This window comes from Canis lupus, chromosome 7 (genome assembly GCF_003254725.2).
Source record: "Canis lupus dingo isolate Sandy chromosome 7, ASM325472v2, whole genome shotgun sequence".
Taxonomy (NCBI): Eukaryota; Metazoa; Chordata; class Mammalia; order Carnivora; family Canidae; genus Canis; species Canis lupus.
In genome coordinates this window covers 14,942,385-14,952,395 of record NC_064249.1, presented here as the reverse complement: position 1 = coordinate 14,952,395, position 10,011 = coordinate 14,942,385, and the positions used below count along the sequence as shown (strand labels likewise).

The 10,011-nt window shown below is 48.0% G+C and overlaps 1 protein-coding gene across 8 annotated transcripts in view; it reads right to left on the bottom strand.

The window, feature by feature from the left end:
- Window positions 1-369: 369 nt before the first annotated feature.
- CACNA1E (calcium voltage-gated channel subunit alpha1 E) overlaps window positions 370-10,011 on the bottom strand; it is a 388,038-nt gene continuing 378,396 nt past the window's right edge. For all 8 annotated transcript variants that reach the window (XM_049112118.1, XM_049112121.1, XM_049112125.1 and 5 more), the window contains one exon: window positions 370-8,939. In XM_049112118.1, coding sequence (XP_048968075.1) covers window positions 8,367-8,939 — 573 coding nt within the window. In that variant the 3' untranslated portion in view covers window positions 370-8,366. The remainder of the gene's footprint in view (window positions 8,940-10,011) is intronic.

Sequence of the window (10,011 nt, the reverse complement as noted above, 5' to 3'; positions counted from 1 at the left end):
CTCTCTCTCCCTCTACCCCTCCCCCAACTCAGTCTCTCTGTCTTGCTCTCAAATAAATAAATAAAATCTTGAAAAAAATAAATAGAAAAGGAAACAACTTGTTCAGGGAAGCAGTTTGTCTGAAGCCTATTTTTTGTTTCCTCCAAGATAATACTTTTAACGAAAGGAAATCTTTCAGGGACAGGGTGTCCTTGAAACTTTGAGAAACTCTGGAATTCCTCCTAACTAGCTGAGCTGAGCAGATGTCAACCAACTGCACTGCCGAACCTGCTGCCCACTTACCCTGAGAGTTCTGGCAAGGCTTCACTCCCGAGACTTCCCTTTATAGGGACCAAAGAAACAGTGAGTGAGGGGAATCAGGCCGATTAATTCTTTACAACAAGGTTTTATTTATTCTTTTCTTTGACCCCCCCAAAAACATTAAAGTTGTTCATCTTTCTTTTATTTTTAATAATTTTCCTTTTGGATCCAAACGAGCATTTATATTACAGGATATCCACCTGGTCAACATGCAGTGCTGAACTCTGGCTTTAGGAAAGATGCACCGATACTCTGGGCGGGCCAGCACTGGCTGCCATTTAAACACCGTTCCTGAAGGGGTGTCAGGCTGGCACACCACAGTGGATGCTGCCCATAAGGAAGTATCTCAAGCGTCTTGACTCATGTGAGTTTTGTAATGCAGGTGGCAGCGTTTTAACAGCCTAAGGCAGAGCACCCAATTTCCCTCTTGATCCCATCGTACGGGCTCCTTCTCTAAAAGCAAATCAAGGTGGGAATGGCCTGACCTTGGGTCCTAAAGGACAGAGGGCATGGCCTGAGCCACCCATTGGTCTACTTTTCTGCAGCGATATCCTGTGAGGCTAGTACCGGTGCACCCTTCGTAGTGTGAAATCTCTTTCTGATAAAACTCATCTGTCCCACTCACCACCCCTCTCCCCTCCCGTGGCACTTGTACCACTAGGAAGGTCAGTGAAATCTCTCTGCTATTGGCACCACTCTATTGAAGAGTTGCTAAAGTCACAGAGATTGTCTTTGGGCTGCTTTAAAGCAAGAACCTCCCTTCTCCATCTCCCAGGTCTGGAAAAGTTGTTCAGGGCTCTACTAATTCTCTGAGGCCTTCAAACCCACTACCTTTGGTGAGTTTAGCAGAAACAACTGCTCTGAATCCAGTATCATGCTAACAAGTATATCAGTGATCTAATATAAGTGATTCTCTCAGATCACACACCTTCTTTTCCTGGGACTAGCTGATGTTTTCCACCTCAACCTTGTCTTTGTTCTATAGCTTGTCTTTTTAGCCTCTGCCCACATTGCCCCAGCTACACAAATGCCAAGCATACTTGGTGCATTAGATTTTTCTCCTCCGTTTGTTTTTCTGGATGAGTTCCAAATTTTGGACTCAATTTGAGTGGAGTTGGACTGTTCTCTAATATCACCAAGAGGGAGGTTCCTCTGCAATTGCAGCACTTAGGGTGGCTTTGTATAAATTTTGGCTTGTTCACAAAACACCAGGATAGAAAAACACTGATTGAAGTTTGGCCTGCAGGCTAAGTATATATCCCCATTGGTAGCCATTAAAATTCAATGCCTATGTTTTTACTAAATTTGCTGGGATCTGCTTAATGTGATATAATTCCATATCAAATGTAGCTAAGACCAGAACTACTGTATACTTTAATTGGCAGTTAGTTTACATTGTTTAGCCCTCATTTCATATTACCTTTAGTTTTTTTTAATTGATTAATGGCACTTTGAAATTTTGGATTGTGTTTTTCCCGCTCATCCCTTATACGGATTTCTAATAGACTTGCTTTGAGCAGTGGGTTCCTGTGTGGTACAGGTTATCACCATAAGAAATCAGAGTACTGGAAAGAAAATTAAGTCACCAAATAAGGTCAAATTTGGATTTGGCAGCTTTGATTTAGTACCCTTTCAGTTTTGGGGCCCACCTGTGAGTGAACTGAGGAGGAAGTGGTAGTACTTAGTACAGAGTCTTCAGGTCTGGTTCCAGAATCTAGAGAGCAATCCCTTATCTCTGACAAATTGGCCGAACAAAAGAAGAGGTCTTCATGAGGATCCTAAGCATTAGAGAATGGTTATTTGACCTAAGACTGGCTGAACTATCCACAGAAAGAAGATCATGAAAACTCAACTCCTTTCCTGCATTAAAAAAAAAAAAAAAAAGTCTTGGGGTTTTTGTTTTGTTTTTTGTTTTTGTTTTAATTAGAGAGCTAAAAAGGGGAGGAAGTGAAAAAGGGAACAATAGATGGTGAGATTAAAGCAAATCTGGGATTCTGGTTCCATTAAATATGAAGTTTCTTCCAAAAAATGGAATGCTTATAGCAATGCCAAGAATTTCATAGGTCCTTAGTGGTATATAAGGAGAGAAGATTTTTCTAAGTTGATTTGTGGAGACTAAGTACTTTATATAATGCGATATTAATTTACTTACAAACACTTGACACACCTATGAATTAGCCAAGCATTAGTATTTCAATTTCCTAATGAGGGAAATAAAGCACGCAGATGCAATACCTTGCTGAAGGCACAAGTACAGAAGGCTGGGCTAGAATTATTTTTGACTCCCAATAATTTTCAGTTACCAGATTACCACGCTCTTAAAAATTTTATCTTCTCAGGATATAAACTTTTTGTTTATTGGTTAAAGATATCCTGAAAAAAAATCTATATCCATTCTATTATTTACTTGGCTTTCACTGAAGTTCTCAAGCTGTTTTACATTAGGTTGTATTTTAAGTCCCTGGAAACAAGAGACAGAGGCTGACTTAGAAGGAGAAGACAAAAGAAAGTAAACAAACCAAAAAAACCTACACCAAACCAAAAAACAAAGCCAAAAACCACCAGAGAGAGAAGATGGAACTGGTACTATATGACCTCAGATTTTTGGCTCAAATATATTGTTTGATAGAAATTAATTAGAAGGTGATTCAGAAACACTGCACACATTTATCCTTCATTGCTATTCTAGGGTTGGTCTGTTACAAAAAAAAAAAAAAATCCAAACAAAAAGATCCCAAAGAAAAATAAACATAGATCCCCTTACCATTTTTTTAAAGTTGGATCTGCTCAACTCTTTCGCACCCCCCAGAAATAAGAATTCAAACTTCAATAATGTATTTACACAGTAGCATGGCTTATTATAAAATCTTTTTGCATTTATAAGGTCAAGATGCTAGTGGCCCCTTCCACCCCCCATTTTTAGCATGAGGGAAGGGATCAGAAGAAGACTACAAAAATAGAAGGGCAGTTTGGAGGTACCCTAGCCTTCCATATGCCTCTGCTAGGAGTCTCATTCAGATTGGCTTGAGTTTTGTTAAGGGAAGCTTTCCAGGCCCTTTGGATAGGTTGGGACAATCTATGAACCTGTTGTCTTTGGCTTATCTTTCTCTGGGATGCCTAAGCCTCAGAGGGTCAAAGCAGAAAGGATTTAAGGGAAGAAAAAGACAGCCATCAGAAACCAAGATGTTTTTTTTCTGCTCCTAGTCTTCTGTCCCCTCCAAGTGGTACATCTGCGTTCTTCTGGCTGAATGAGTGACAGCACATGATGCCTAACGGATCATGCCAGCAGTCTTTAGCTGAGCTCAGGGTTACAGAGCCAGAGAAGCCATCAGATGGGGCTCTGCTGGGGTAAATGGCTACAGTATACAGTTTTAACCAAAGAAAAAACAAGTCAGAGCTGCAGATATAGGCAGCACTCATAACATGGGATCTCTTCTGATCCTACCATGCCAAGGTTAGGTCCTAAGTCCTGAGTTAATTCTGTTTGGCTTTTGTAAAAATAAGAGTTTCAACATGGAGATCTATTTATTCAAAACTAGACCTGGTTCCTTATGGGGTTCTTGTCTGGAATTAAACCATCACACTCTGGCCACTTTCAGGGGGCCCACTTCTCTTTTTTCTTGACTTATAAAGTCTTACCTGAATCTCTTGGACAGTGTTCAGTGCCAGGGAATTCAGGTAGGAAAAATGGACAGGATGCAAGAATCTGCTGAGGAAGGAGCTACCCCAACGCATGGAAATGCCTCTCCTCACCATGATTCTTTGTGCACACTGGCAGCAGGCCTTTGAGGGTCTCAAACTTAACAGATATGAAACTGATAGCGATAGGGTGAAAATTCCCTAACCTTCATGTCTTACAAAATCCCAGCAAAGTAGATGACTATCTGCTCCCTGGCTCCTACACATGTACCTTTTCTTATTCCGATCTCATAATATTTATTATAGCTAGGTTGAGAAATTAAAGCATCTCAACCTATCCCTGGCTCAACCCACTAAATAAATACCCTGTCCAAAAACGAGACATCCAGAGCAGGCTTTAGAAAGAGGATGTAATGAAAAATTGAGAACGTTCTTTAAAAAAACAAAATAATTAAATTTTTGTTCCATTATGCCAGGAGAGACCTAATTTCCCTGAAGTGGGCTTTCATTGAGTATGCAGACATTCCATATCCCCCACTCACCCCAATAGTACCATACCTTATACTGTTTCAGATCACCTTGTGAATATTACCTGGTGAATTCCCAACTACTTTTATGAGAATGATGCATTCCCCACCAGCAGAGGCAGGCAGGTCAGCAAATAAGCTTGGACTGGGTGGATTTAAAATATCTCAGGAGCTGGGTCAATGAGAACATGCAGCAAAACAAGGGCTGGGAGGGGAGCACAGAAAGCAGGAGACACTGAGGCTCTAGGAGAGATGGAAGCGTGTATGGAAAGAAAACACTGGCTGAATGGTGGGATGTGGGATCGTCTTCTTTGTGGTCCCAGGATCAAAACAGGGCAGAACCCAGAACATCTGGATTTCAGCTTCGGAAAAATGTTACCTGATTTTAGTACCCCGTAGGGATGCTGAGTGGGGAGAAGTGAAGCCCAGAATAGAAATAGATTCCTCAGCCAGAAGAGTGGACAGACTGCCATTGGGCAGTCATGTTCATGGCTTGTGTTGACATGGGGTGGGGGTGGGGGGATGCTCATCTCTTCACAGTGTAGGCAACTCTATCCTGACCCTGGCTCACAGAGCATCTTGGCCCAGAGCTCTACCCCTATGTCTGAAAGCCTGCTGGCATTCTGCCCTCCTGGGGATCGAAAGAGGGAGACACGTGAGTACCCCACCGGAAGTCTGTCTGGAAGTGAAGAGAGGAGTATCTAAACACAGCCCAGTTAGAATGTCTCTCTACCTTGGTTTGTTTTCCTTTTCCTCCGCCTCTCTTTTCCCCCATCCCTCCCTCTTTGTTTTTAGGGGATGCCAAAGGCTGACATTAGCAAGGGAAACTGGACACAGAGCCAAACATTCCTCTGAAGGGACCTGAGTATCTCAAACTGTTTCCACTTTGCTCCACATTTCTTGAGATGCGGCCATACTTTTTAGTCCAAATAGCAGCACACATTTTGAGATCTCAAGGGGCCTCTTTTCAAGGGAGAAAGAGGCAGAATCTGACACGTAGGAAAGGATGTCCTGCTCAGCTATCAGAGGGAAGGTGAGAGGTCACATTTGTGAAGAGGTGGGAGGAAGCGGTCAGAAGAAGATCATGATAATGAGTTCCGTGACTTAACAGAAAACGGTCTTTTATTTTCTGGTCTTACTAGAAAGGTAAATGTAGGCTAAGGGATAAGAAACGCAATTTCTTGGTCAGGGGAAATTGAATCACAGAGTTCATAAGTTCACTAGTTCTAACAAGACCCCGACTGGCCGGGGGAAATGCATCTGCAGTGCTTCACACCACTTCATTCACGGCTCAAGTGCTTCTGTGTATGTGAGTGTAAGGAGTTCAGGTGTCCAGGAAGGTTTCCCGGCACAGTAAATTTAGTGTTCATAATGTGGTTTACAGGCAAATCCCATTTCTGGTAATTGCTCTGCCAGGCTAAATTCCTCCTACTGTTGAAATGGCCTAAGATATCACTTCAATTCCTTTTCTCCCAACACAATGCAATAGACTTGCTGACTCAGAATGGTGGTCCTGTGGTAGGCCTGTCCCTAGGGAAAGCTGCATTTCTGAGGTGGAAGAAAGCAATTTTGTGTGCAGAAAGCAGCCCACTGCAGCACTTTGGCATGAAATGACGCTGAGCAGAGGAAACCTTTAGCACAATACCAGGCCCAGCGTCTGAGTCTTATGTAAAGAGCACACCTGTGAGGATCAGGGTGTGACACACTCGCGTTCACATTGCCGGCCACTCCGGAGCGTGCAAGTGCTGAGTGGGAGAGGAAAGTGAGAACAGACACACGGTCTGAGAGGAGGAGGCTTTTGTTCTGACTCAGTGGCCTCCTGCCCTGGGACTACTTTGATTTGGCGGCTGTGGGTCATGAAGCTCCGTCAGTATCTAAAAGAGAAGGCAGGGCCATGAAATGATTGTGCAGCCACACAGTTGTATTTGGCTTTTCAGGGTTGATGCAACTTAGTTCTATTTCAACCAAAACAAACAGAAAAATTTCATAAGTAAAAAGAGGCTCCTTCTAAGAAAAATAACAGCCACTAACTTCTCCAACCCAAGAGGTGGAGTCTGTCTTGGCTGGAGGAGGATAAAAAGAGTGTCTAGCCACTGTGACCTCAGGCCGGGGGAGGGTCCTATGAGGCAAGCTCCACCTGCTCCTGGCTGAGAAGGGAAAGCCCTGCCTGGAATCCTTCTCCAGGAGGTCCCTCTGGCCACTGTGAGACCGGGGAGGAAGTTGAGGGAATGGTACATCTCCACCAGAGACAGAGTGACGTGTTTCCCTGGACGGACAATCTATACAAGATGAGCACTGATTAGCCAAGAAAGGCTCTCTTTTCCTCAATGCTTCTGAGTTTAGGGGGTTAAGAATGGCACAGTGGCCTGAGGCTGTCTGCTGTCCAGCTCTTACTCTGGGGAGAGGAAAAGCCCCGTCCTAGCTCCAGAAAATATTCAGGGCCATGGGGACCCTCATCTCATTACACTGTGTGATGAGACCCCATCAGAGCCTACTTGGCTAGGAGGAGCCGCCCAGGTCTCAGCTGAGGTATATTTACCAATTACCTTCAAAGTATCAGGACAAACTGACCCTCACACACCAACTGGCTGTGGAAGGGGCCCTCCTCCCAGGAGGTCCTCAGTAAACTCAGACGGATTCTCTCATGGAAGCTTCTCATTTCAGTCTGCCTGCCTTTCCTCTCTAGAAGCCTCTACTAGGTGATGTATGGCCCACCCTGGGTATGTGTGTGCTACCTTCTCAGGAAGTGGCAGGGAAGACTGAGCCTCTGGCTCGTGGCCTTGCTGCTTGGCAGAAAGGGCCACTACCTCCTGGACCACAGTCTAGGTTGACATTCGGCCATATGTGCTGTTCCACATTCTTCTATACTGGTTGGAAAACAGACTTTGCCTCAATTATACTCTCCACCCCCAACACTTACCCCACCCTCGAGGGATCCCTTTGGACCAGCGTTTGCAGAGCTAAGGCCTGGCAGAGCACTGGGCTCCAGCAGGAAGGCTGGACTGCTGCTCACGCCAGCTTGTGCTCTGGCCACGGGGGATGTTAAATGCTTTTAAAATATCACCCTTCCTGGAGCCTTAGGCACCTCGGTGGAGCCTGAGGGACCTCCCTGGCCTATCCTAACACAGCACCTACTGAGTAGGCCTCAGGCTTCAAAGAGACAGGACTGTCCCTCCCAGCACCACCCATCCTCTCCAGCTCTTGGAGCCTTTCCCCGTGGTCTGGGCTGCAGGACTATGGCTTTGCTCACCCAGACCAGCCCTTGCTGCTGCCACCACAGCCCCCCGGCCCCTTGTCCCACTTCAGCTTTTCCCTCCTGGCCTCCGCCCCGTGGCATCCGATGCTCCTGAACTTAGCCTGTGCTTCTCTGGGGGAAGCAAGCCAGAGGGGAATGCATGAGATGCTAGTGTGGTTGCCCTGACGGCAGTGGAGCTGAGGAGCAAGAGCTGGTGAGGGAGGAGACGCCTCTCCCGTGGTCTCCACGACTCCCCAGGTAAGAGCCAGAAAGTCTTGCAGGCTTTTCAGGGCGATGGGCGGAGAGACAGGCCAGCTCCATCCTTCCGCGGCTTGCAGAAAGGTGGGAAGGGGCAAGGGGAAGCAGAGCCCCCCTCACCACGTCCCTTCTGCCAGGGGAGTAACCCTGCACGTTCTCGTATTTCCTTTCCCCAGCAAAGAGGCAGAACTATGGCAGCGCCCATCTTGCAAAGGGAAGTGAAGCCATTTGGCGGGTCCCACTGGTTTTCCTGTTGTCCCTTCGTTGCCGTCAACGGATAATGCACGGTGTCCTTCTGTCTTCCTCCTCCCTCTTCCTCCCCCCCCGGGGCAGCACTGGCTTCCCAATTCGGTCTTGGTTTTCTCCGTGTGAGAGAGAAGAGCATGCATCGGAGGGGGGAGCAGCCTCTAGCACTTGTCGTCTTCTTCCGTGTCACTCAGGAGGTCGCTGACCGCCCCGCACATCACGCCCGGCCCCGGCCCCCCGCGCCGCCGCCGCCGATAGTGCCCGTTGGGCATCTGCCAGCTGTGCCGCAGCGGCGGGGCCGAGCCGATGGTGTTGGAGCGGCCCAGGCTGGTGGCCACGGCGGCCTCGAAGGTGAGCGTCTCCTCCTCGCCACAGTCCGACGCGTGGGAGTCTTCGTGCAGGGCCAGGTAGGGCTCGGAGATGTAGCGCTGCGGGGAGCAGTGCTGGCTCTGCTGCCCGTGCCCCTGCCCGTGCCCCTGCCCGTGCCCGTGCCGGGGGCCCGAGGGCTCCGCCAGGCCGGCCTCCGTGCTCTCCAGCGCCTGGGGGGTCAGCGGGGAGCCCCTCTCGCTTCCGTCGGCCGGCGGGGAGATGCTCCCGGAGTGTCGAATCAGGGAGCTGTAGGAGAGGAGGGGCCGAGGCTTTGGTGGGACGGGTGGGAGCTGCCGGCGACTTCGTCTTGGGGTGCTGGTGTCAGAGATGGAGGGGATGGAGCTCTCGCTCAGGGAGCCCGTGCCCTGTGCGGCGGGACAGACACGGCATGTTAGATCCCTGCTCGGGGCCCTGGTGAGCTCCCCTGACCCTTCTCACGGGCCCTTAGAGTCCGGGGCAGGGAGGTCAGAGCTGGGGTCCCAGCTGAGGGGCGGGATCCACTGAGGATGGAGGGACTGAGGAGGCCGATGGGTCTCCACCATGGAGACCAGGGCATGTTAACCTCAACTGCAGTTGTAGGCTCTGCAGGTGGTGGCGGGGGCGGGGGGGGGGGGGGGGGCGAGGCTGAGACTCTGCATTTGCAACAGGCTCCCAGGTGCTGCTGGACGACGGAACACATGCTCAGAGGAGCAAGGATCTGGAAGCTCTATCTATGTAACATGAGAAACTATCACTGAGAAACTATGTAACACTGAGAACACTATCTATGCACTCTGAGAAAGCACTGAAACTTGGGAGAAGGACAATGGCATGAGTGAGGGTGAATAAATGCTGTCCGAGAGATAGTTCTTGGGAAGCGGATCTGAGGGAATGGCAACTCTCTTCCCTCATCTTCACTTTTTGCCTTCATGGGTTTAGTGGCTGGCTGAGGTTAACTCAGCTGCTCCACTCACAGGCTTAGCAGCTTGACCTGTTCATCTAGATCCAAGGGTTCCCAAATCCAGTGCTGGTACACGGACCTTCTGGAAGGTGTTTCTCAAGCTGTGTGTGGCCTCTGAACCACATGCTCAGAAGCTCCTAGGGAAGGAAGGGTCCTTTCACCCGCAGATTTATGCTTTTCCCTTTCTAGCTGGTTTTACTACTGAAGCAGAACCCTTTAGATCCCAGGAATATATGGTTATGACAGGCTTTCATGATTCTAGTCAATAAAATTTGAAAGCCACTGCTCTAGAAGAAACTTCTCAACTGCCTCTAAAAGTCCACTGTAATAGACCCTCCTCCTCCTCTCCTCTGCTCGCTGCTGGTGAGGGGGTCTCCCGTCTGGGCTCTGACAGCCTTGAGGAGAGGTAGGGCTGGGAGTGAAGAGGAAAACAGGGCGAGAGAATGTTTTCACACAGCTTTGATGGTAATTTCTGCAAGAAAGGAGTCGTCTTCTTG